A 27,806-nucleotide genomic window follows, 5' to 3' on the forward strand; every position below is an offset into this window, starting at 1 on the left:
AGGAGGCTCCGGTCCATTCGCACCAGAACCTCTCGCCATAAGAACAGTTTCTTCCCCTCTGCTGTTGGACACATGAACAATAACCGTATGACTGTTCCCACCACTACCACGTGACCCTACGCTGTGTTCACTGCATCATTCCATGTTTGGCCCTGATCACCACCTGCACTCATGTATATATCTATCTACTTAGCACTTTTAATCCTTATTTTTATTTTTATTTAAGTGTTATATGACAGTATGTTTGCACTGAAGCACCGCAGCAATTTCCTAATGTTGTAAACCTGCTCAACATTTGGCAATAAAACCGTTTTTGATTCTGATTACTGTCAGCATTTTAATCGCTAGTTTAAAGGCTGCAGCTGTTGCTCTAACATAAATGTAACAGGCCTCAGTGCTGGTTCTAATAGTCTGAGCTGCTTCCAGCTTTATTTGTGAAGAGCACAGCAGCTTACAAAACACGTAGCTAGCTCGTACAGCTGTGACGTTAAACTTTCATGAGCTAAGATGACCTTAAAATAACGGGGCTACGTGTGGTGATGCTAGCGTTAGCCACGTTAGCGCGTTAACTTCACAGGTGGTCAGACTGAGTAAACAGGCACTAAGTCAGAGGTTGGGCTCTCCGTTTCGCTGCAGGATCCCTTCATTCATGCAATTTATGCAGTTTATTAAAGTGCAATTGGAAAAAGGATTTTGAAATGCAGTTTTTAAAAGCATTTCAAAAATCAGTTTATTAAATGGGAATTCAAAAATGAATTTACAAATGCAGAATTTATTCTATAATTCATTACTTAAGCACAGAATTCTTTATTTCGATGCGCGTGGCTCTTGTGGTCCTCCATACAGGAGTGAGAACGTGTTGGCATTTGGGTCGTCCTTCCCCTCATCATAGTCTGCCACGCAGGCCGTGACAGAAAAGCCCACTAAAAGAACGCCCACCAGACCAAAGCAATGGTTTTGACTTGATCAGCATTAACCCCGCCCCCTGACTTTGATGGGTGAAGCTGACAAAAAAAATGTATTTATGAACAGCGATGCAGGGCCAGGAGTAGCAACGTGAATTAAATAAATACATCATTAAATAATTCATTAAATGTGTCAGTAAAATAATCAAAATAGAAAACAAACCAATAATTGATTAAATATGTAATTAACTAATTTGAATTGTATATAAACAAATATTGAAAATTTTTAAATGAAATTAATGGATAATTCATTATTAATATATATCTTTAATTGATTATGTAGATTTTTTAAATTAATTACTGAAATAGTTCATTCATTAGTGATGCATTTATTTAATGCAACCATAAAATTATTGCTAGTTTAAGTAAAATCAATGTAAGACATCAATATTAAAGGTTAACTTATGATAATGAATACATGCAAATATAACTGATGACATAAAAATGAGGATTTCTTAAGCTGAAGCCAAAGTGCTGACTCATTTGTCATGTTACTCTCAAATATTTTCCCTAATAACAAGAACATAATTACACTTTAGCCACAAGAGGGCAGCAGCATTAATATAAGTCACATGTATATAAAGGTACAGTGATTATATTACAGTGATTTTGACAAAAACAAAACAGTTGATGGCAGTGTGTTTTTCCATGACAGAATAATTACGCACACCCCACTTTGCAGTTATTTATTTGTAAAAAATGTTTGGAATCATGTATGATTTCCGTTCCACTTTGTGTTGGTCTTTCACGTGGAATTCCAATAAAACTGATTCATGTTTGTGCTGTAATGTGACAAAATGTGGGAAAGTTCAAGGGGGCCAACACTCGGACCGGCGGCCGCCTCGGGTCTCTGCTCCTCCTGCCTCCCCTTTCCCTCATCCACCTGCTGCCTCTGTGGAAGCTCCGCCATAGCCACCACCAAACAACTGACTTATTTCTACACATCGACCAGCATCCGGCCAATCCACCACCTTCCATCGTTTATACCGTTACAAAAAAAAAAAAATCATAAAAAAACATCATTGGCCCAGAAAAACGAAAAATCATCATCAGTATGCCCGATGGCCAGTCCAGCTATGGTCGTGCCATCAGTTAACCCTTCGCTTGCCAGCTGTGACACGCGTGCCCAGGGTTGCCGACCCCTGCTCTAAAGCATCTGATTTGGATTCCTGAGATCAAATATATTTTCCTTTGGCTTTGTTTTCTTCCCATTTGTGGCTTTAATGTAGTGTTACATCCTGTTTGTTTGCTTCCATCTGTATACATGTCCAGATTCACTGTTATGTTTCTATTCTTACATTGCTGTGTGATCACTGTTCCCTCTGCTGACTGATGTGACCTTTTGTATCTCACACTGATACTTGTCATATTTGTATCTGCGCCTAAAAGATAGAAAGTTTTCCATGCTAAAACACAGCTCCACCTCCTGCAGTTCTCCCTCTGAACCACTAGATGTCTCTGTTATCTAAATGAAGACGTGCAGCACAGCAACCACAGCAGCGCTCAGATCACACGTGTCCTGTTATTATGTATAAAAGCATGAAACAGGTGAGACAGGTGGGATCAATATTAATGTTGTGGAAATATATGAAAAAGCAACAGAAGAGTGAAAACATTTCGTGTTTCTAGAAAGATCTTTCAGCTCACAGCTGCTCACAGACTGTATTTACAAGTGACAAACTGCAACTCTACAGTACATCTACAGTATATATCAAATATATTCTGTATTCAAATCTATTGAGTGATGTTTGAAAGTCTTTCCAGGTGAGTTTGATCCAGGAGGGTCTGAAGCCAGAGTCAGACAGAGACTGTGCAGAGACTGTAGAAGGACAGAGCAGCAGCAGAGCAGTCCAGATACACTGATGATCCTCTGTCAGATCCAGAGGGACACACAGGGATGATGCTGGACTCTACATTGTGTCTGACAGTGGAGCTGTTCTCAGAGCAGTTCACTCTGCAGCACTGACAGTCATCTGCACTTCTTCTCATTCCTCTGTCAGTCACTGCTGGATGAAGCTCTCCTCTCCACCTCCCAGTAACATGGCCCAGTCAGAGCGTCTCTACACACAAGCTGCTGCTGCTTCAACCTCTCTGGATCATCAGGACACAGCTCCTCCTCTCTCAGCACACACACCGTCCTGTTTACCATCATGGCCTCCACCTGCAGAGAGAAGAAGGAAGAGCAGAGGAGATAAACGAGTGTTTCCAGAGACTCTTCATCAGCTGTCAGTCAGTGATGCAGCACATCCAGTATAAAGAGCAGCAGGGACTTCAGTGCTGGGACTGTACTAGGACTCATTGTTGCTTCACTTTTTCTAATCTTTGGATTTTTATTGAAGTTGATGAAAATGTTTTTCCCTCCTAGTTTGAGTTTGGACTTTCATTCATTAGAAGAACCTTGGTGTGTCCACTCTGAGCTCTGTTGGAACCCCAACAACAAGCCCAACAATCCAGATGGACGGTTCCAGCTGTTAACTGGAGGAATTCCATCCAAACATCTGCTCTCACTAAATTCTTCCTCACCTACAGACTGTGTTCTTCACTGCTTTAAACTTGGACATGAATGCAGTCCTTGGTCTGCGTGCTGCTTTGTTCAGAGAGCTGATTGGCTGTTGACAGTGTTTGATCAGAGCGTGTCAGCTGTTACCATGGTGACCATAAAGGTCAGAAACAGGAAGTGTTTGTGTCCAATCCTGAAGCCTGTCACCATTCTCCTCTCACAGCTTCACTGAGAAGCTGCAGCTTTACAGGAAACACTGGATCTTTGTTTCATACTGACTGTGTTTAGTACAATACTGCTGACAGCACCACCCACTCACTCCATCACTCTACTTACTCCAGAGTCTCCAGTCTGTAGTCTGGACTCTGCTGAAGATCAGACAGCTGCTTTACATCTGGATCCTTCAGGTTGTTTCTCCACAGCTCCAGCTCTCTCAGATGGGAGGGGTTGGACTTCAGTGCTGCTGCCAGATAATCACAGCTGATCTCTGACAAACCACAGTCACTCAATCTGTATAAAGAATGAAAGATGTAAGTTTATTAGACAAAGTGTGAGCTTGAAATCATTCAGTGTTTCATCATCTGTTCAGAGCTGAAGAAGGTTCAGAATGTAGAAGTTTAGAAAATGGAAACTCCAAACAGCTGAAGCCAACAGGAAGCAGCTTCAAACAGGAAACTGTGCAGAGTTTCAGACTATATGTCCTGATGCAGCCAGTTGGATTTTGGAGATTTGAAACTCTGTTCTTCAAATGTCCTTGAATCATTTCTTCCAGTTGGTCCAACAAGACAGACTAAGTGTTGGACACGTGTTGTGGCTCCATTAGGGGAGCTTCTAAATGTGATGTGATGGCCCCTCTGGGTCTGTCAGGTCACAGCACTGAAGAGAGCTCAAACTGGGCACACAGTTGTTCCAGTCTGGACCAAAGACTCTATACTGGGACTGAGGGACTGCTTTGACTGCACCCACTGGGACTTTTTAAAGGCTCATGTTCTCACTTAGATCATCGATTTCTACTTACATTTCTTTCTGGGAAAAATGGGGATTACTTTGGAAACAGGAAGTATTTTCCCCAATAAGCAGCCCTGGATTAGTAAATCACTCCAACATGTTCTCAGGCAGAAGAAGCTGTCTTGTTATGAGGGAGAGAAGAAAAAGATTGAGGCACAGAAACTTGTTGAAAGAGAGATAAAGCAGCTAAAATCAGGTGTAAAAGTAAAGCAGAGGATGAGCTGAATAAAGGACACTCAAGGCTGGCTTGGAAAGGAATGAAGTCCATGGTGGGGATGCAGAACAAGGAGCAAAGATGAATGTGATGCTGAATCAGCAGAAGACTTGGACTCATTTGATTCCAGCTTTGATATCATTGATTTCAATGAAGAGCTTTGTGATTGTAGCAAAGGGCTGGTAGCTCTGAGAGTCCCACTGATGAGGTGTTTGTGTGGAAATCTCTTAGTGGGACCAAAGAGAGAAAAAGCCCTGGTCCTGATGCTGTGGGAGGGAAATGATTGAAGTGTGCTGTGAGGAACTGACTGGGAGATTTTCACACATTTTCCAGTCCTCCTTGGAACAACAGGAAGTTCCCAGCACATGGAAACAAAGGTTAAGTGTCCTATGGCACTCAGTGATGATGGTGCTGTGGCCCCACCACCTCCACCTCTTTGTAAAGGAACTAACTGTAATCTGAAGCTTCAAATGGAACTAAGACTTCCTCCACTAGGTGGCAGTGTCTGATGAGAAAGTGTTAGTGGAGCTGGCCTGGAGTCAGAAACAGGAAGATGCAGGATTTGGGCTGAAATGGGGAAAAGTGGTTCGCACTAGTGCCTTAAAGCAAGAAGGTTGTAGGTTGAAGCTTGTTGGCCTTTCTGTGGAGGTTGGATGTTCTCCCACAGTCCAATGAAATGCTGCTTAGGTTCATTGGTGCTTCTAAATTGGCTGTAGGTGTGGATGTGAGAGAGTGCTTCTCTGTCTCTCTCTGTTGGCCCTGTGATGGACTGCTCACCTGTGCAGGTGGACCACGCCTCTTGCCCTATGACAGCTAGGGCACAGGCTGCAGCCCTGTGAGCCTAAGCTGAATAAACAGTTAGCAAAAATGATCCATAGATGGCCTGAAATCCCCCAGTTAGCAGTTTGGTAGATAGCTATGACATGCTAATCCCATCCAGCAGCTGTATTCTACCTGTAAGCTGATCCCTGCTGAGCCAAAGCACTTTTTCATATACAAATTACAACCTTTAATAGAAACCTATTGGTCAGCATCTTATTAGCCTGCTGTTAGCTTCATTCCACAGAAAACTGAGAGAAACTAACAGAGTTGATAAAGAATAAAGAGAAATGTGCTGATTTAAAGCCTTTGAAGTGCTTCAGATGATCTCTGTCCACTTCTGTCCACTCATTCATTCATGTAAGCTTTCTAATGCAGCTTTGATCTTCACAGTCTGCTTCATGAAACTCATTCTAACCCTGAATGTCAGAGTGTCCCTCCTTCTCTTTCCCATCATTCATGCTGGCAGTGGAGGAGATTTGGATGTTGGACTGTGTTTTGGATGATGTGTGTATGTTTGTGTTGGACTGCTGTCTGTAAAGCAAACGCACATTTTGCTTTGGATTTCAGTGTCAGACAGACTTTAAGGTGGAATGAAGAGTTGGAGAGTTTCACAGTGAATTATCCAGTGGAGGATTTTTCTTCTTCTTTGAAGGTTTGAAATGTGAACATTGTTCTGCTGCAGTCAATGGACTAAACCAGAGAAGAAGAAAACAGACTTTACCATGAAGATCCTCAGTGTGGATCAGTATAATATCAGCCTGATGTCTGCAGTTTAGTGTCAGCACAACTTTCACATCATATTCATCTCAGCACAACTAAAACATGCTGACTGACCTCAGAGTTTCAAGTCCACATCCTGGACTCTCCAGGAAACCACACAGATGCTTCACTCCTGAATCCTGCAGGTTGTTCTTGGTCGAAGACCAGGAGTACTCATTACTCAGGTCCAGCTGTCTCAGATGGGAGGGGTTGGACTTCAGTGCTGCTGCCAGATAATCACAGCTGATCTCTGACAAACCACAGTCCCTCAATCTGTATAAAGAATGAAAGATGTAAGTTTATTAGACAAAGCGTGAGCTTGAAATCATTCAGTGTTTCATCATCTGTTCAGAGCTGAAGAAGGTTCAGAATGTAGAAGTTTAGAAAATGGAAACTCCAAACAGCTGACAGAGTTCATACGCCTTTGTCAGGGTCAAATTCAAGCAAGACCATGTGAAAATTAAAACACATCATCCTAGGTGAACTTAAACACCTTTGTTCCCCTTTTGTTGAGACATAGAAAAGTACACCACACAAAAATACTGCAAAAGGAAACGGTCGCCTTATATACATAGTGTATAAACTCAAAATGCACATTTCACTTCAAATTAAGATTAAGGCTTTGAACAGATCACATAGTTCAGTTCAACATATAAGACTTTAAGAATGCACAAGCATCTACTTAAAATCTATTTAATTTATCATCCATGATATTATTTTGTACAATTCCAATGTATTTTGTTCATCTCCCTAAAATAAACAGGCAGTCTTAAAGTATGAAATATTCATATACAAACACATATAAATGTGTGTACTGTCTCAGTGGCTGATAGTACCCCACAGGCCTCAGTGTGAGCTTGAAGACATTTATAATGTTTAAGTAGTTTAATGTGCAGGTGCTGACGATAAACACATTTTGAATGAAAGCCGGGGAACTTTGGTAGCACAGAAACAAGTGGCTATTCTTTGTGACTATATGGATCACTCACAATACCATTATTTCACACAAAGGCACCAAATTAATACTCAAAAAAGCTGCAGCAATACACACAAATATAAACAGTACTTGGTGACTGTTAAGTCTAATTGTTGAATGTTGCCATTGTGTTTCTTAAATTTGTACAGTCTTAGTTCAAGCAGTAGGATCAAAGCCATTCCTTTGATCCTGGCCACCTCTCCAACCACTCTGTGATGGGGGAGGTTTTATTGTAGATACATCCTATCTGAAAGATCTGTTTCTTTTGATGTAAACTTCCTGGGTTTACGACCCTTTGGTCAGCAGGAGGTCTGACACACACACACACACACACACACACACACACACACACACACACACACACACACACACACACACACACACACTCTTACAGAAGTTCACACATATACATAAAATGCTTTGTCTTAGAACCAAGGGGGCGTGGCTTTGTTCTGACGTGTTTTGTGTGAACTGTCTCCCAATAAAAGGTAGCAGGAGGAGGTCAGATCTGTGGTCATTTTCGTGGTGGACACAGACGAGGCCTCCCTTTCGCAAATAATTGATCGATCGACTGTCTTGTTTTCTTCATGATGAATAAGTCTCTAGAATTAGCGGGGCTTGTGGAAACACAGACCCAACAGTGACAACTTTGCTTTTAGCCTTTAACCCTTCTTGACTACTTTTGATGTGGCCTCTATATTTTACCTTTAAAAACAGTTTATCTTGCCAATCTGTTATTTTCTCATTTTGACCAACTGTATCAGCACAATTTATCTAAATTCAGACAAAATTTAAAATACAAGTAGAAAGTGATATTTTGACTGTAAAAACCACACACATGTTTAACGAATCATCTTCATAACTTGAAATGCAAATAGAGATTGTACATTTTTAAAAATACGCACACGTTTTGCAAACAACAAAGTTATATGGTACTATTTACCAAAAAATGCAGCCAAGGCTCAGACGTTTTTCATATAATCATTTCAAACTATTTACAGAACAATCAGGTGTCAAACAATAGTTTGTGTCACTCTAACACATATGAGAACAGCACAGGGATAAACCTGCAGGTCTGACAGCAGGTGTGTCACTCAGCGTTTACACTGCAATCTGCCTTTGTTGGCTTTAAGGCAGCAACTGTGACGATCACTAGTAGAACTGACACACAAAACAAAACAACAGCTACACACTAAATACACAAGACAACAAACTAACTTGAGACCAAACACGGTAAACGTCACAAATCTCTCACGTATCAAAACTCTCTCTCTCTTTCGCTCACTCGCTCTCTCTTGCCGGTCACTCCTAAAACTTCCCCCTTTTGCTAAACAACCAAATGTCATGTTTCCATATCATTTTTGATTGGTCGACATGGTACATTTTCCCACCTATAGGGCTTTGGAGCGTGATGTCACGGGATATGGGCCACGCCCCCTTCCGCCATGACAGTAGGCCAGCCAAAGGATACCATTTCAGCTCTGTGGGGCCGGGCGGCGCTGCTGCACTGGGCCCGGTCTGGATGGGCCTGGGCCCCCTTTCCCTGGCGGGTCGCGGAGTATGGGGGTGCCTACTGGGGTCAGCGGGGGAGCTGGCCCCAGGGAGGGGTCACTTGCCCCTCCCTTCCTTCCCTCCCCATCTCCAGCTGCCTCCCTCTTCCCGCTCCACCACAACCACCCACACATACAGGGCCTTGGAGTAGGGGTATGTCACCAGGGTGCAGAGGAGGCTACCCCCCCCTCTGTCCCCTTCTGGCTGCCTCTGCCTCAATTTTATCCCACAACTTAGACATTCACATTACTCACACTCTCATTACACATACATATAGGATCTTGGGGGTGGGCACGATACATGGAGTCCAAAGTACCATCAGGGTGTACACCTCACCCCTGGCATTGTTGCCCACCTCTCAATTTTAAATACACGTAGACATTGAGGGCTAGCAGGAGGGACCATGCGCTTACCTGCTGCTCTCTGGCAGGTAGCTCCATGCCCTCCTGGGTTTTAAATGCACCTTAGAACACACGTGCATCAACATTACAATGAGTGGGTGGAGGGAGGTTCGGAGTCTTCTCTCACCCCCGTTCTCTGCGACTTGCTGGAGCAGGGGGGCTAGGACTAGGAGGAGGAGTTGGCCATCCGACTGCGGTCTGGAGTGTGGAGCCTTCCTGCTGCTGCGGAGTCGGGGCGGTCTGCCTCCCCCCACCGCAGGGAAAAGGGAAACACCACCTGGGTCTGGGTGCAGTTCCCCCCTCCAGGGGCGGGGGCACCTAGACCCGGTTTGTAGAGTACGCTTGGGGAGTGTGATCGTGTGTACAACGTCTCTTTATGTCTGTCTCCACGTTGGTTGAGTGTGGAGTAAGTGCATATGAGAGCATGAGGGGGGGGAATGGATGTTTGTATCTGTGTGTGCCTGTATGTCTGTGTCTATATGTCAGGTTGGGTATCAGACGCCACCTCTCTGGGGACATCTCAGGCCCTCCAAGGTTTGGAGGCCTATCTCCCCCTACCACCACTTCCCCTGCCAGTGGCGGACCCCCTCAGACATCGGTGCGTTGGTGGTTCTTTGTGTCCGGGGATGGGCGTCCAGGTACACACCGGCTCACTCCTTGGCGGCCGCTTATCGGGGCCTGGAGCCTGGGGCTCGCTCGGGCCACTTCGGAGGTGGGGTGCCCCCGGCCTATCGGCCTGGGGCTCGGTCACTCAGGCGCAGCTGGCTGCCGGCGGAGCTCACGGGCGCGTCACTGCAACCCCCCCCTGGCTTCTGCTCCGCGGCTGGTGAGTGAGCCCTCATCTGGGACTCTCCTCAGCTCTTTCCGGGACAGTGGCGCAGCTGCCCCTCTGTTGGTCTTCCTTGGTCTCTTGTGTTCTGGGGGCCTCTGGATGTCTGGAGTTTTGATCTCCTCCACACCTGCTTCACGCCCTGGAGGACGGGGCTGTGGCCCCCCCACACCCTCTAGCAGATTATTACATGAAGGAACCTTTTAAAAAAACAAAAAACAAGCGCGTCCATACTCACAGGTGTACACACGGGTGATCACACCCACAAACTACACCCTTTTTGGCTCCTACCTCAAAGCACACTGTGTTCTGTTGATCTTATGTGCTGCACAATAATGTTTAACATTTAGTATTTACTGTCATATTCCCATATATCATTGTGATGTTGTTTATTCTATTACTCTTGTTCTCTTCTGCTTGTTTTCTTTTTTCTTTCTCAGCAGGTGATCCAGGTGATCGATATATGCATTTTTTTTCTCTGCCCGTTCTGTTGGTTTTTGTCTTTTGCCCTTCTCCCCCGTCCCTCTTCTCAGCTGTTTCTCTTTCCCTCTTTCTTTCTCCCCTTCTTTCCCCCAGTCAAGTCTGTCCCGTATTCAGTAAGTGAAAATAAAATAAACAATAAAAGGTGAATCAAATGGACCATTACGGCAAGGCTGGGATGGTCAGTTTGGTAAAGTAAATCCGTTGGGCATCTTTCTTTGCCTTTAGACAACAATTCTGATGGCAAAAGAGCCAAACGGGACAGGCCAAAAAAAAAGAAAAAAAAAAAAAAAGGATACCATTTCAGCTATGGATCGTACGTGTTGTGTTGTCGGTTGCAACGTTAGATCACACGATCGTGAAGGCAAGAAGCTGGATAACGGGCTCTCTTTTCATCGTTTTCCGTCCTGGAGGCAACGTGAGGGATCCCATGTATCCGATATTACTAAACAAAGACGTCAGGCTTGGATTGCAGCGGTGAGACGAGCGGATATCGAGTTCTCTGCAATCCCCAGCTTTTTGTTGGTTTGCTCACGGCATTTTCTTTCCGGTGAGTTCTAAATTAATTCATATCACTCTTGAAAGGCTTTTAGTGTTATTTTCAACGTGCTGGGGTCATAGATAATGAGATAAAACATGCTAATGTGTGATGCTGCAGAACCACATCATGTCGACTGAGTAGCTTATGATTTGGCATTATTGCAGGCAAACCAGCATATGAAATGGATGTAACAAATCCAGACTGGGCACCAACACTGCACATGGGGCATGACGACATACCTGTATCAGACTCGGACCGGCACTCAAGGCGTACGCAACGGAAGCAAAAAAGAGCACCCATCGGAGGTAAACAACCCCCCCCCCCCCTAAAAACATACTAAATTGCTATCACTGTACACTAATCCGCACATAACTTCCAGATGAATCACACACCTGTCATTGGAATATTGGTGTACATTTACCTTATGTCTAATTTTATCTTACAGGCTTTCGTTATGCAGCTGCAGAGTCTGAAGGTGTGCCCCGTGCAGAAGTGATTGATGAAGATCTGACAGAAGACCAACAGCAAAATCACAATGTCATGGAGGCAGTGGACAGCAGTTGTGTTGGACAAGTGGAGGTTGAGGTACCAGCTGCAAATGTGGATATACTGAAGAAATGTAAACCTTTTAAAATGATGACAGATTACAAACTCTCAGCTGTGTCTGTAATCAAACCTCTGTAACTTTGCTTCACTTCAGCAGCATCAGCTCATGTTCACATGTTGATTCATGCTTTGCTTCAGTTTTTGATGGACTGCAGAATATTTTGAAGGTTATCTGCTATAAAAAGCCAGAACAGGAAAATCTGCTTCATGTGTTTCTGTTTGATCCTCAGTGACTTTGACACAAAGGCCTCTGCTGTGATGATCACACCTCTGATCAAGTCTCACAGTGTCAGCTTTGTTTTTATACATATGGATATGTGCTGATAAATGATCAGAATTATAATATTTCCCACTGTCTGCTGTGTGCCGTGACCTTTGACCTGCTAAAGACAGTCAGCTGTGGATTATTCATTGTTGTGTCTGATACTTAGAACTGTGAGGAAGAACACTACACAGTTAATCAGGGTCCCCTCTCTCTGAATCAGGGAAGGTGGGCAGGCCGCGTGTGGGCCGCGGGCCATACGTTGAGTCTCACTGTTTGAAATGTGAACATTGTTCTGCTGCAGTCAATGGACTAAACCAGAGAAGAAGAAAACAGACTTTACCATGAAGATCCTCAGTGTGGATCAGTATAATATCAGCCTGATGTCTGCAGTTTAGTGTCAGCACAACTTTCACATCATATTCATCTCAGCACAACTAAAACATGCTGACTGACCTCAGAGTTTCAAGTCCACATCCTGGACTCTCCAGGAAACCACACAGATGCTTCACTCCTGAATCCTGCAGCTTGTTGTTCAGGCTCAGGTCCAGCTGTCTCAGATGGGAGGGGTTGGACTTCAGTGCTGCTGCCAGATAATCACAGCTGATCTCTGACAAACCACAGTCCCTCAATCTGTATAAAGAATGAAAGATGTAAGTTTATTAGACAAAGTGTGAGCTTGAAATCATTCAGTGTTTCATCATCTGTTCAGAGCTGAAGAAGGTTCAGAATGTAGAAGTTTAGAAAATGGAAACTCCAAACAGCTGACAGAGTTCATACGCCTTTGTCAGGGTCAAATTCAAGCAAGACCATGTGAAAATTAAAACACATCATCCTAGGTGAACTTAAACACCTTTGTTCCCCTTTTGTTAAGACATAGAAAAGTACACCACACAAAAATACTGCAAAAGGAAACGGTCGCCTTATATACATAGTGTATAAACTCAAAATGCACATTTCACTTCAAATTAAGATTAAGGCTTTGAACAGATCACATAGTTCAGTTCAACATATAAGACTTTAAGAATGCACAAGCATCTACTTAAAATCTATTTAATTTATCATCCATGATATTATTTTGTACAATTCCAATGTATTTTGTTCATCTCCCTTAAATAAACAGGCAGTCTTAAAGTATGAAATATTCATATACAAACACATATAAATGTGTGTACTGTCTCAGTGGCTGATAGTACCCCACAGGCCTCAGTGTGAGCTTGAAGACATTTATAATGTTTAAGTAGTTTAATGTGCAGGTGCTGACGATAAACACATTTTGAATGAAAGCCGGGGAACTTTGGTAGCACAGAAACAAGTGGCTATTCTTTGTGACTATATGGATCACTCACAATACCATTATTTCACACAAAGGCACCAAATTAATACTCAAAAAAGCTGCAGCAATACACACAAATATAAACAGTACTTGGTGACAACTTTGCTTTTAGCCTTTAACCCTTCTTGACTACTTTTGATGTGGCCTCTATATTTTACCTTTAAAAACAGTTTATCTTGCCAATCTGTTATTTTCTCATTTTGACCAACTGTATCAGCACAATTTATCTAAATTCAGACAAAATTTAAAATACAAGTAGAAAGTGATATTTTGACTGTAAAAACCACACACATGTTTAAAGAATCATCTTCAAAACTTGAAATGCAAATAGAGATTGTACACTTTTAAAAATACGCACACGTTTTGCAAACAACAAAGTTATATGGTACTATTTACCAAAAAATGCAGCCAAGGCTCAGACGTTTTTCATATAATCATTTCAAACTATTTACAGAACAATCAGGTGTCAAACAATAGTTTGTGTCACTCTAACACATATGAGAACAGCACAGGGATAAACCTGCAGGTCTGACAGCAGGTGTGTCACTCAGCGTTTACACTGCAATCTGCCTTTGTTGGCTTTAAGGCAGCAACTGTGACGATCACTAGTAGAACTGACACACAAAACAAAACAACAGCTACACACTAAATACACAAGACAACAAACTAACTTGAGACCAAACACGGTAAACGTCACAAATCTCTCACGTATCAAAACTCTCTCTCTCTTTCGCTCACTCGCTCTCTCTTGCCGGTCACTCCTAAAACTTCCCCCTTTTGCTAAACAACCAAATGTCATGTTTCCATATCATTTTTGATTGGTCGACATGGTACATTTTCCCACCTATAGGGCTTTGGAGCGTGATGTCACGGGAGATGGGCCATGCCCCCTTCCGCCATGACAGTAGGCCAGCCAAAGGATACCATTTCAGCTATGGATTGTACGTGTTGTGTTGTCGGTTGCAACGTTAGATCACACGATCGTGAAGGCAAGAAGCTGGATAACGGGCTCTCTTTTCATCGTTTTCCGTCCTGGAGGCAACGTGAGGGATCCCATGTATCTGATATTACTAAACAAAGACGTCAGGCTTGGATTGCAGCGGTGAGACGAGCGGATATCGAGTTCTCTGCAATCCCCAGCTTTTTGTTGGTTTGCTCACGGCATTTTCTTTCCGGTGAGTTCTAAATTAATTCATATCACTCTTGAAAGGCTTTTAGTGTGATTTTCAATGTGCTGAGGTCATAGATAATGGGATAAAACATGCTAATGTGTGATGCTGCAGAACCATATCATGTCGACTGAGTAGCTTATGATTTGGCATTATTGCAGGCAAACCAGCATATGAAATGGATGTAACAAATCCAGACTGGGCACCAACACTGCACATGGGGCATGACGACATACCTGTATCAGACTCGGACCGGCACTCAAGGCGTACGCAACGGAAGCGAAAAAGAGCACCCATCGGAGGTAAACAACCCCCCCCCCCCCTCTAAAAACATACTAAATTGCTATCACTGTACACTAATCCGCACATAACTTCCAGATGAATCACACACCTGTCATTGGAATATTGGTGTACATTTACCTTATGTCTAATTTTATCTTACAGGCTTTCGTTATGCAGCTGCAGAGTCTGAAGGTGTGCCCCGTGCAGAAGTGATTGATGAAGATCTGACAGAAGACCAACAGCAAAATCACAATGTCATGGAGGCAGTGGACAGCAGTTGTGTTGGACAAGTGGAAGTTGAGGTACCAGCTGCAAATGTGGATATACTGAAGAAATGTAAACCTTTTAAAATGATGACAGATTACAAACTCTCAGCTGTGTCTGTAATCAAACCTCTGTAACTTTGCTTCACTTCAGCAGCATCAGCTCATGTTCACATGTTGATTCATGCTTTGCTTCAGTTTTTGATGGACTGCAGAATATTTTGAAGGTTATCTGCTATAAAAAGCCAGAACAGGAAAATCTGCTTCATGTGTTTCTGTTTGATCCTCAGTGACTTTGACACAAAGGCCTCTGCTGTGATGATCACACCTCTGATCAAGTCTCACAGTGTCAGCTTTGTTTTTATACATATGGATATGTGCTGATAAATGATCAGAATTATAATATTTCCCACTGTCTGCTGTGTGCCGTGACCTTTGACCTGCTAAAGACAGTCAGCTGTGGATTATTCATTGTTGTGTCTGATACTTAGAACTGTGAGGAAGAACACTACACAGTTAATCAGGGTCCCCTCTCTCTGAATCAGGAAAGGTGGGCAGGCCGCGTGTGGGCCGCGGGCCATACGTTGAGTCTCACTGTTTGAAATGTGAACATTGTTCTGCTGCAGTCAATGGACTAAACCAGAGAAGAAGAAAACAGACTTTACCATGAAGATCCTCAGTGTGGATCAGTATAATATCAGCCTGATGTCTGCAGTTTAGTGTCAGCACAACTTTCACATCATATTCATCTCAGCACAACTAAAACATGCTGACTGACCCCAGAGTTTCAAGTCCACATCCTGGACTCTCCAGGAAACCACACAGATGCTTCACTCCTGAATCCTGCAGCTTGTTGTTGTCACTCAGCTCCAGCTGTCTCAGATGGGAGGGGTTGGACTTCAGTGCTGCTGCCAGATAATCACAGCTGATCTCTGACAAACCACAGTCCCTCAATCTGTATAAAGAATGAAAGATGTAAGTTTATTAGACAAAGTGTGAGCTTGAAATCATTCAGTGTTTCATCATCTGTTCAGAGCTGAAGAAGGTTCAGAATGTAGAAGTTTAGAAAATGGAAACTCCAAACAGCTGACAGAGTTCATACGCCTTTGTCAGGGTCAAATTCAAGCAAGACCATGTGAAAATTAAAACACATCATCCTAGGTGAACTTAAACACCTTTGTTCCCCTTTTGTTAAGACATAGAAAAGTACACCACACAAAAATACTGCAAAAGGAAACGGTCGCCTTATATACATAGTGTATAAACTCAAAATGCACATTTCACTTCAAATTAAGATTAAGGCTTTGAACAGATCACATAGTTCAGTTCAACATATAAGACTTTAAGAATGCACAAGCATCTACTTAAAATCTATTTAATTTATCATCCATGATATTATTTTGTACAATTCCAATGTATTTTGTTCATCTCCCTTAAATAAACAGGCAGTCTTAAAGTATGAAATATTCATATACAAACACATATAAATGTGTGTACTGTCTCAGTGGCTGATAGTACCCCACAGGCCTCAGTGTGAGCTTGAAGACATTTATAATGTTTAAGTAGTTTAATGTGCAGGTGCTGACGATAAACACATTTTGAATGAAAGCCGGGGAACTTTGGTAGCACAGAAACAAGTGGCTATTCTTTGTGACTATATGGATCACTCACAATACCATTATTTCACACAAAGGCACCAAATTAATACTCAAAAAAGCTGCAGCAATACACACAAATATAAACAGTACTTGGTGACAACTTTGCTTTTAGCCTTTAACCCTTCTTGACTACTTTTGATGTGGCCTCTATATTTTACCTTTAAAAACAGTTTATCTTGCCAATCTGTTATTTTCTCATTTTGACCAACTGTATCAGCACAATTTATCTAAATTCAGACAAAATTTAAAATACAAGTAGAAAGTGATATTTTGACTGTAAAAACCACACACATGTTTAACGAATCATCTTCATAACTTGAAATGCAAATAGAGATTGTACATTTTTAAAAATACGCACACGTTTTGCAAACAACAAAGTTATATGGTACTATTTACCAAAAAATGCAGCCAAGGCTCAGACGTTTTTCATATAATCATTTCAAACTATTTACAGAACAATCAGGTGTCAAACAATAGTTTGTGTCACTCTAACACATACGAGAACAGCACAGGGATAAACCTGCAGGTCTGACAGCAGGTGTGTCACTCAGCGTTTACACTGCAATCTGCCTTTGTTGGCTTTAAGGCAGCAACTGTGACGATCACTAGTAGAACTGACACACAAAACAAAACAACAGCTACACACTAAATACACAAGACAACAAACTAACTTGAGACCAAACACGGTAAACGTCACAAATCTCTCACGTATCAAAACTCTCTCTCTCTTTCGCTCACTCGCTCTCTCTTGCCGGTCACTCCTAAAACTTCCCCCTTTTGCTAAACAACCAAATGTCATGTTTCCATATCATTTTTGATTGGTCGACATGGTACATTTTCCCACCTATAGGGCTTTGGAGCGTGATGTCACGGGAGATGGGCCATGCCCCCTTCCGCCATGACAGTAGGCCAGCCAAAGGATACCATTTCAGCTATGGATCGTACGTGTTGTGTTGTCGGTTGCAACGTTAGATCACACGATCGTGAAGGCAAGAAGCTGGATAACGGGCTCTCTTTTCATCGTTTTCCGTCCTGGAGGCAACGTGAGGGATCCCATGTATCCGATATTACTAAACAAAGACGTCAGGCTTGGATTGCAGCGGTGAGACGAGCGGATATCGAGTTCTCTGCAATCCCCAGCTTTTTGTTGGTTTGCTCACGGCATTTTCTTTCCGGTGAGTTCTAAATTAATTCATATCACTCTTGAAAGGCTTTTAGTGTGATTTTCAACGTGCTGAGGTCATAGATAATGAGATAAAACATGCTAATGTGTGATGCTGCAGAACCACATCATGGCGACTGAGTAGCTTATGATTTGGCATTATTGCAGGCAAACCAGCATATGAAATGGATGTAACAAATCCAGACTGGGAACCAACACTGCACATGGGGCATGACGACATACCTGTATCAGACTCGGACCGGCACTCAAGGCGTACGCAACGGAAGCGAAAAAGAGCACCCATCGGAGGTAAACAACCCCCCCCCCCCTCTAAAAACATACTAAATTGCTATCACTGTACACTAATCCGCACATAACTTCCAGATGAATCACACACCTGTCATTGGAATATTGGTGTACATTTACCTTATGTCTAATTTTATCTTACAGGCTTTCGTTATGCAGCTGCAGAGTCTGAAGGTGTGCCCCGTGCAGAAGTGATTGATGAAGATCTGACAGAAGACCAACAGCAAAATCACAATGTCATGGAGGCAGTGGACAGCAGTTGTGTTGGACAAGTGGAGGTTGAGGTAGCAGCTGCAAATGTGGATATACTGAAGAAATGTAAACCTTTTAAAATGATGACAGATTACAAACTCTCAGCTGTGTCTGTAATCAAACCTCTGTAACTTTGCTTCACTTCAGCAGCATCAGCTCATGTTCACATGTTGATTCATGGTTTGCTTCAGTTTTTGATGGACTGCAGAATATTTTGAAGGTTATCTGCTATAAAAAGCCAGAACAGGAAAATCTGCTTCATGTGTTTCTGTTTGATCCTCAGTGACTTTGACACAAAGGCCTCTGCTGTGATGATCACACCTCTGATCAAGTCTCACAGTGTCAGCTTTGTTTTTATACATATGGATATGTGCTGATAAATGATCAGAGTTATAATATTTCCCACTGCCTGCTGTGTGCCGTGACCTTTGACCTGCTAAAGACAGTCAGCTGTGGATTATTCATTGTTGTGTCTGATACTTAGAACTGTGAGGAAGAACACTACACAGTTAATCAGGGTCCCCTCTCTCTGAATCAGGAAAGGTGGGCAGGCCGCGTGTGGGCCGCGGGCCATACGTTGAGTCTCACTGTTTGAAATGTGAACATTGTTCTGCTGCAGTCAATGGACTAAACCAGAGAAGAAGAAAACAGACTTTACCATGAAGATCCTCAGTGTGGATCAGTATAATATCAGCCTGATGTCTGCAGTTTAGTGTCAGCACAACTTTCACATCATATTCATCTCAGCACAACTAAAACATGCTGACTGACCTCAGAGTTTCAAGTCCACATCCTGGACTCTCCAGGAAACCACACAGATGCTTCACTCCTGAATCCTGCAGCTTGTTGTTGGAGCTCAGGTCCAGCTGTCTCAGATGGGAGGGGTTGGACTTCAGTGCTGCTGCCAGATAATCACAGCTGATCTCTGGCAAATCACAGCCCCACAATCTGTATAAAGAATGAAAGATGTAAGTTTATTAGACAAAGTGTGAGCTTGAAATCATTCAGTGTTTCATCATCTGTTCAGAGCTGAAGAAGGTTCAGAATGTAGAAGTTTAGAAAATGGAAACTCCAAACAGCTGAAGCCAACAGGAAGCAGCTTCAAACAAACACAACAAGAGAAAAAACTCTGAATATTTCACATTAAAGTCGTACATTTATCATAAAAACAGGACTAAGACTTGAAAAAGTCGTGTTTTTCCTTCCAGGAACCACAAGGCTTCACTTTTAAAGGTGAAGTGTGAAAGAAATGGACATATTTGAAGTCCAACACCTTTTTCCAGTCACATTATTAAAGCAGACAAACTACAAGCTCATTTTCATTCCAACAAGTCATCTTCTGACCTGGACTAACAACACTGGTCTCTATGTGCAGCTGGCTGTGAGACCAGTGCTCAGGGAGCGTCTACAAAGTGCAACACTGAAAGAACATCACACACTAGCTGTGCCCCAAAACGTCGGCTGCATCCTTCGGAGGACCCGGTATTCGCGGTCTACGTGGGCCGGGTCCTTCAAAGACCGAAAAGGCTGGAAGTGCGAGGCTGTGAAATGGGACGGTCTAGCCTTCAGATTTGCGTCACCGCTGTGTCGGTTTAATAAACTCGGCCGTCTGCTCCTTGCTATCTAAAATATAACAGGACACTGGCGTAAATTCTCGACCGTCTCACACTTCTGTTTAATCAGTTTCCTGTTTAACGTTTATTCAGCTGTGTGAAAATCCCGGAGGAACTTTGATCTCAGCCAAACCGATTTACTCCGGAACAAATAAAACACAGAAAAAAGGCAAACAATTACATTTTTAAGTTATCCGAGTGACTTATATATCGTGTTTCACCTGAGTAGCGAAAGAGCGGGGTCTGAAAACGATGAAGCCGGGCGTCCGCTGCTCTCGGCGGCTGGAGTGACCATTGAACCCCCCGGCTTGCTAGCGAGCGGGTGGGTAACAGACGTCTCCGAAAACGTCGGCACACTTTTGCAAATATGCGATGTCTTGATAAACCAAGCAGATATTTGAAGTTTACACAGCTACTTTCTCGCCTGAAAATATGTTAAAAGTTTATTTTGTGACCCAGAAAGATTAATAAGAGTAATTTGAAAACTTAGTAGCTGCCGCCATTGTTGGCAGCTGAAATTTGGCTGGGCCGCGCTATGAATTCTGGGATATGGTGGGCCACGAAGGACACACCCGACGAATCCTTCAAATTCGGGGAAATGAAGGACGCATTTGTCGGGCACATTTGAAGGAGTCGACAAATACGGACAGCCTTCATCGCCTGGCTGTGACGTAATCGGCCTTCAAATGCAGCCTCTGGAGGATGCAGCCGACGTTTTGGGACACAGCTACTAATTTGCTTCCATCATCCAACCTGAAGAGGAAACAGAGATGCCTCCCTTTCAAAGTAAAAGCTGCTCCTTTTGGACACAGTATCAAAGAAAGTCTACAGTATAACATAGAAAAGACAGAACAAAGTTTTGGTTGTTTTTAAATTGTGCAGAAATGAAACTACACTAAGCTCAATTATGTGACAGACATTTCATCCCATGTCAGTTTGGCCTCATCCTGGGCCGGATTATCCAGCACACACTCTGACCACAGGCCCAGGGGCCACGCACAGCTGGGCTCCATCCAAGAGACAGGAAACAAACCAACACAATAATAAAAAGCACCATGTGATCTTCTTACATCTTCAAGACAAACATAGGAAAAACATGAGCATATTTGTTTCCTGATAAAATGATGTGACAGGTAGAACAGAGTAAAGTGGTGGTGTTACAGCCTTTCTCCCCTCTGCTGCCGAGGCTGTTAGTCTCTCCCAAACTCAGCTACAGGACTTCCAAATGAATGAAATCAGCAGAAGTGGCTTTACAAATGAAAGAGGAAGAGGAGAAGAAGAGGAGAGGGAGGCCACCCTGACCATCACTCCAGCTGAAAACATCACACTTCCATTAAAGTTGGTGAGAAAATGTTGAGCAGGATGAGCTGCTGGCTAATCTGGAGGCTGTAGCAGCAGCTCACAGTCACAGTGGATTTCCACTCATGAAAAAGCTCTGGCTGCTTCATTTCTCATCTCATATCAGAGACTTTAATGCTTCACTGAAGCTGTACTGTGATGCTTCCATATTCCAGTGAGGCCTCCATAATGATTTCAGCTGTTCTGTACACACACTGTGTGCCCTGTATGGCTCAAAGTCTCTGCAGCCTGTTTTTATCTGCTATCATCAGATCTTCATCATCCTCATTCACATCCCTCACACACTCTACAGCCTCATCAGCACTGACTTCATCTTCACTGACTGATGGAGCACAACATGAACCTGTGGAGGCTGAAACACTGTCCTGTCAAACATCTCCCCGTCACCACTCCACTTCTGTCAGCCTTTAAATGAACCCTGCTCAAGTCTGTCACTTCTGTTTGGAGCCAAAAGAGGTTAAAGATTACGCCACTACATTCTTGTCTAGAAAATATTAAAGTGTATTTGGTGACACACAAAAAAGGGTAAAAGTATAGTTTGGGTCCACACATGTCCAAACCCTGGTGTGTAGGCCTACTTAGTATTGAGAAAAGCCCACTAAAAGAACGCCCACCAGACCAAAGCAATGGTGTTGACTTGATCAGCATTAACCCCGCCCCCTGACTTTGATGGGTGAAGCTGACAAATAAAATGTATTTATGAACAGCGATGCAGGGCCAGGAGTAGCAACGTGAATTAAATAAATACATCATTAAATAATTCATTAAATGTGTCAGTAAAATAATTAAAATAGAAAACAAACCAACAAAATATGTAATTAACTAATTTGAATTGTACATAAATACTTAATGAATTATTTTAAATGAAATTAACCGATAATTCATTGTGATTTTGTTTTGTGTTTTGATGAGCTAATAATCAGCTCTCTTTTTCTCATTGTTGTTCTAAGCCGCTTATCCAAAGGTAAGGCACTACCTGTTGAATTATTTCCAAAGTGTGCCAAATTGGACATTACAAATTAAAGTCTACTCACTGAAATTACTGGGGAATGTCTGCTTTGATTTTGATGAGAATCTCATGACAGTACTGAGGATTTAATGCAGTTGGACTGCTAAAAATGATTGAATACGGTTGGACCGCTAAAGGATTTAATACGGTTGGACCGTGGAAAGCAGTTGGACTGCTGAGTGATTTTAGTATATTAGGGAATTTGGTTATTGTTTGGGGTGGAGCCCGTATTGGTTATAAGGTTGGACCTGCTTCAGTCTTACACTTTTTTGGCTGTTTTACTGTTGTTCCAAAGTATTATAAATTATTCAAGAACGTCAGTTGGACTGATAGGAAGCACAGTGCTCAGAGGTAACGCTTGCCAATGCCAAGGACGCTTAGGCATTGTCCTCGAAGAGGGATAGTCAGTTGGTCACTGTGGAGCTTGGGGCACTCCAGAATAACTAGGAGTTAGAGTCTCCTTACCGTTTGGAACGGTAGTCTGTGCTTTTTTGGCCAGCAGAAGTTGGACTTCGGGCGTGTAACTTTAACTTAAAACTTCGGGGTAAGCCTTGGCTGTGAAATGCCAAAAATAGAGCTTCAGGCAAAGTTTGGGTTGGTTGACGCTTTTAAATTGAGTTAGGGATTTTAGAGATGAGGCCAGAAACTGTTGGACAGATACTGGTTAATTGATCACAAAAAAGTTGGACTTTATCGGTTGGACCGTTAACTTAAATTTCTCGAAATTGTTTAGGCGCTAAAGCTGACAGATGTGACAGTGGTTGTAAATATAAGACATCTTTGTAATATAAAATAAGAGATCTCTGTGTGAAAGGAGTCTGAGGCAGTGCTGGAGCTATTTTTAGACTGTGTGTGTGTGAGTGTGAAAATGCAAATTAGTCAGCAGTGAACTGTTTAAACCACAGTTGGTTTTACAAATACTGCTGCAAACATTGTTGAGTGTGTGTTTAAGACGCCATTTATGTTCATTAGAGGGCTATAAATAAAGTTTTGAGTTGCCGTAGTGGATGTATAGTAATTGACTGAGTTTTGATATATAAATATAGTGAGTGCACTGTATATATTTAAGACTAACATATTACTTTTAGGAGTAACCTCTCATCAGCAATAAATGCTGGTGTGTTTTATTTTTTCTATTCTATGTGTGTGCTGTGAGAATTAATAGAGGTTTCAATTGTTTTCTTTGACTTGCTCTTTCTGATTATGAAAGGCATGTCTGAAATACTCTTAGGAAAGCGTGTTGTGAGTATATTCCTCAACTCTTGTCACAGTTTAAGTGTGTGAATGCTGTGAGTAGCAGGCTTTGAGTGATTGGGTGTGATTTGTACAAAATAATAAATAATAATAACACTATGAAAGTTGATAGTAGAGTGAGTGCAGAAGTGGAAGTGTGAGAGAAAAGGCGGTGTGTGTGTGAGACGATCTGACAAACGCAAAGAATTTAGTATATTTAGAAGTGTGTGCGTGAAATAAGGGTGAATTGTTTTAGATCAAGACTTAGTAAAACAAGAGTTTTATTAGCCTGTAAAAAAAACAAAACAGGAGAGATAGAAACAGAAAATATGGTTCTGAGCAGCTGCAAGGTTGACAGGAAATGGTGTGTGTGACAGGAACTTTGCATGCCCATAAAAGGAACTGACTGTGACAAGTGAGCACACAGAGAGAGAAACATACGAGTTAAACTCCAGGCAGATGAAGCAAATGGAGGTTTTAAGAAAAGAAATGAAAAGGATATTAATTGTATGCTTTAGTGTGTCAATACAGGTGGACTTCTTTCAACCTAGAATCTTGAGTACAAAACCATTGATTAACAGAATTGGGAGGAAAACAGGCCAGATTTTGGCTTAAAATTTTACAGCTTGACCTCCCACTTGTCCCGATCCTGAGAAGAAGCTCATAGGACAGTTAATCTCCTGATGAAGACCGACAGAACATCGTGGACTTCAAGAATTAACAGCAGGCAAAAGACAGTGCAACTGAAACTACACTGACGATACCAGCAGCAGCATGGAAGAAAAGCACGTGATGGAAAATGCACGGTGAACTGCAGGCTGGTAAGAACAGTGTGACATAACTGTTTAAAGACACTGAATGGGATATTTTGCCAGGCTGGGATTTAATCTAAAAGGAAAATACTGAAAAGAGCAACGGAGAAGAAACAGAGAAGAAACAGACTGTGTTTGCTGGGGATCACAAGACAACAAAGGACACTAAGAGAAGGGCACAGGGGCCAGTGGGAAGGTGAAGCCCAGACGAGTTCGACTGCGAGAATAGAGGGTACAATTGGGTTGAAATTGAAGCCGGAACTCAGGATGGTTTAGGGATGTCCACGTCACAAACAAAGAGGTAAACAAAAAGAAGGTAAAATAAAGAGAGAAAATAACTGACAATTACATTAATGAATAGAAGACACACATACAGATATTACATAGATTTATTTTTAGGATAAAGGGGAGAGCTTATACGTAGAAATGACTTTTTATACATATTGCATTTTGTGCCTTTAAGGGAGTTGTGGCTCAATTCGTCTCTTGTGGGTCACGAGCCTTTGGCTAGCGCTATGATTAGCCAATCTACTGTGAGGATGATATGAGTTATTGAAGGATTGCACACGCTTACAGACACAGAGTCCATAAACACACATGACAGTATTGATTCCAGGCAAAAGGCCTCAAATTAATTTAGCGTTTAACTGAACTTGAGCTGGCCCTGTAACAAGTGACAGAAAAGAGGAACTGAATAGGAGTTTCTTGCTTTAGAGAAGGACCAAAGGAAGGAAAGCATATATTTTGGTTAAGTCTGATAAACTAGAATGAGAAGGTATTGTTACATCAAAGGAGCAAGATGAAATAAAAAGGCTGTACCAAAAACAGGTTATAACATAGGAAATGTGAGTTTTAAAATGAAGTTAGTGTTAACACACAGGAGTTGTTTCAAGGCAGCGTTTAGCTGTGATAAAATGTATGCAGGAGTAATTGCTTATATGTTTAAACTTAATTGATTAAAGTGGTTGTTTTTTGGATCTTTTAGTAGAATAGGCGCTTATAATGATTTTCTTGTGAAAGGAGATTCTAGGTCAGAGTGGAGGCCTTGCAGCAGCGAGACTTCTGTGTACAGGATGTTGATGATTAGATAAGGCAAGCGACAGGAAACGCATGCAGGGACGTGAAAGCAGCGTTTTAAGAGTTTTAAAATGATGAGTAACGTTGAAGAATATATATAAATACAAGTCAATAAGTCAAGAAGATAATTAGGATCAGGCTTTTGATTAAAGAGTCCCAAAGATGATAAGTTAGGGAGGTGCAGGAAAAGGTGTTTGGTTTGCTTTACACAAGATCTCGGCGACCACAGGGGGGTGAGGATCCTGGAGGCCCGAGGCATGATGGACCACAAGAGAGGGACGCAGAAAAAACCTAATCTTACGCATGGAGTGTTCTCGAGGGGGAGCTGGTGTTTATTACTGGACCACTTAGATGACATGAGGTTGTCTGATTTGCTGAGCCAGAGGACGGCTAGAGAGGGTCAGAGCGGGAGTGGTGACCCCGATGTCCATGATGCCATGGATGGACATGGAAGCAGCTGAGTGGGCCGAGGAGTGACCCAACACAATGTATTGTGACCTCTGGTGTTCCAGAGGTCGAGAGAGGGAGTATTGAGATTGGAGAAATATTTTGCTGCTATTGTTAAAGGCTCATGTTCTCACTTAGATCATCGATTTCTACTTACATTTCTTTCTGGGAAAAATGGGGATTACTTTGGAAACAGGAAGTATTTTCCCCAGTAAGCAGCCCTGGATTAGTAAATCACTCCAACATGTTCTCAGGCAGAAGAAGCTGTCTTGTTATGAGGAAGAGAAGAAAAAGATTGAGGCACAGAAACTTGTTGAAAGAGAGATAAAGCAGCTAAAATCAGGTGTAAAAGTAAAGCAGAGGATGAGCTGAATAAAGGACACTCAAGGCTGGCTTGGAAAGGAATGAAGTCCATGGTGGGGATGCAGAACAAGGAGCAAAGATGAATGTGATGCTGAATCAGCAGAAGACTTGGACTCATTTGATTCCAGCTTTGATATCATTGATTTCAATGAAGAGCTTTGTGATTGTAGCAAAGGGCTGGTAGCTCTGAGAGTCCCACGGATGAGGTGTTTGTGTGGAAATCTCTTAGTGGGACCAAAGAGAGAAAAAGCCCTGGTCCTGATGCTGTGGGAGGGAAATGATTGAAGTGTGCTTTGAGGAACTGACTGGGAGATTTTCACACATTTTCCAGTCCTCCTTGGAACAACAGGAAGTTCCCAGCATATGGAAACAAAGGTTAAGTGTCCTATGGCACTCAGTGATGATGGTGCTGTGGCCCCACCACCTCCACCTCTTTGTAAAGGAACTAACTGTCATCTGAAGCTTCAAATGGAACTAAGACTTCCTCCACTAGGTGGCAGTGTCTGATGAGAAAGTGTTAGTGGAGCTGGCCTGGAGTCAGAAACAGGAAGATGCAGGATTTGGGCTGAAATGGGGAAAAGTGGTTCGCACTAGTGCCTTAAAGCAAGAAGGTTGTAGGTTGAAGCTTGTTGGCCTTTCTGTGGAGGTTGGATGTTCTCCCACAGTCCAATGAAATGCTGCTTAGGTTCATTGGTGCTTCTAAATTGGCTGTAGGTGTGGATGTGAGAGAGTGCTTCTCTGTCTCTCTCTGTTGGCCCTGTGATGGACTGCTCACCTGTGCAGGTGGACCACGCCTCTTGCCCTATGACAGCTAGGGCACAGGCTGCAGCCCTGTGAGCCTAAGCTGAATAAACAGTTAGCAAAAATGATCCATAGATGGCCTGAAATCCCCCAGTTAGCAGTTTGGTAGATAGCTATGACATGCTAATCCCATCCAGCAGCTGTATTCTACCTGTAAGCTGATCCCTGCTGAGCCAAAGCACTTTTTCATATACAAATTACAACCTTTAATAGAAACCTATTGGTCAGCATCTTATTAGCCTGCTGTTAGCTTCATTCCACAGAAAACTGAGAGAAACTAACAAAGTTGATAAAGAATAAAGAGAAATGTGCTGATTTAAAGCCTTTGAAGTGCTTCAGATGATCTCTGTCCACTTCTGTCCACTCATTCATTCATGTAAGCTTTCTAATGCAGCTTTGATCTTCACAGTCTGCTTCATGAAACTCATTCTAACCCTGAATGTCAGAGTGTTCCTCCTTCTCTTTCCCATCATTCATGCTGGCAGTGGAGGAGATTTGGATGTTGGACTGTGTTTTGGATGATGTGTGTATGTTTGTGTTGGACTGCTGTCTGTAAAGCAAACGCACATTTTGCTTTGGATTTCAGTGTCAGACAGACTTTAAGGTGGAATGAAGAGTTGGAGAGTTTCACAGTGAATTATCCAGTGGAGGATTTTTCTTCTTCTTTGAAGGTTTGAAATGTGAACATTGTTCTGCTGCAGTCAATGGACTAAACCAGAGAAGAAGAAAACAGACTTTACCATGAAGATC

At 42.5% G+C, this 27,806-nt stretch overlaps 1 protein-coding gene across 1 annotated transcript; it reads right to left on the reverse strand.

Moving 5' to 3' along the window:
- Positions 1 to 1,636: 1,636 nt before the first annotated feature.
- On the reverse strand, positions 1,637 to 25,876 carry LOC146577630 (ribonuclease inhibitor-like). Its single transcript, XM_085267689.1, has 4 exons — positions 25,821 to 25,876; positions 6,344 to 6,541; positions 3,802 to 3,975; positions 1,637 to 3,126 (listed from the first exon to the last, which is right to left on the reverse strand). The coding sequence occupies exons 1-4, from the start codon at positions 25,874 to 25,876 to the stop codon at positions 3,114 to 3,116; spliced, it is 441 nt and encodes a 146-aa protein (XP_085123815.1). The 3' UTR covers positions 1,637 to 3,113.
- Between the last annotated feature and the right edge of the window lie 1,930 nt (positions 25,877 to 27,806).

This window comes from Mchenga conophoros, linkage group LG3 (genome assembly GCF_057382185.1).
Source record: "Mchenga conophoros isolate Kocher_MC1m ecotype Shallow Benthic linkage group LG3, M_conophoros_male_GT1.1, whole genome shotgun sequence".
Classification (NCBI taxonomy): Eukaryota; Metazoa; Chordata; class Actinopteri; order Cichliformes; family Cichlidae; genus Mchenga; species Mchenga conophoros.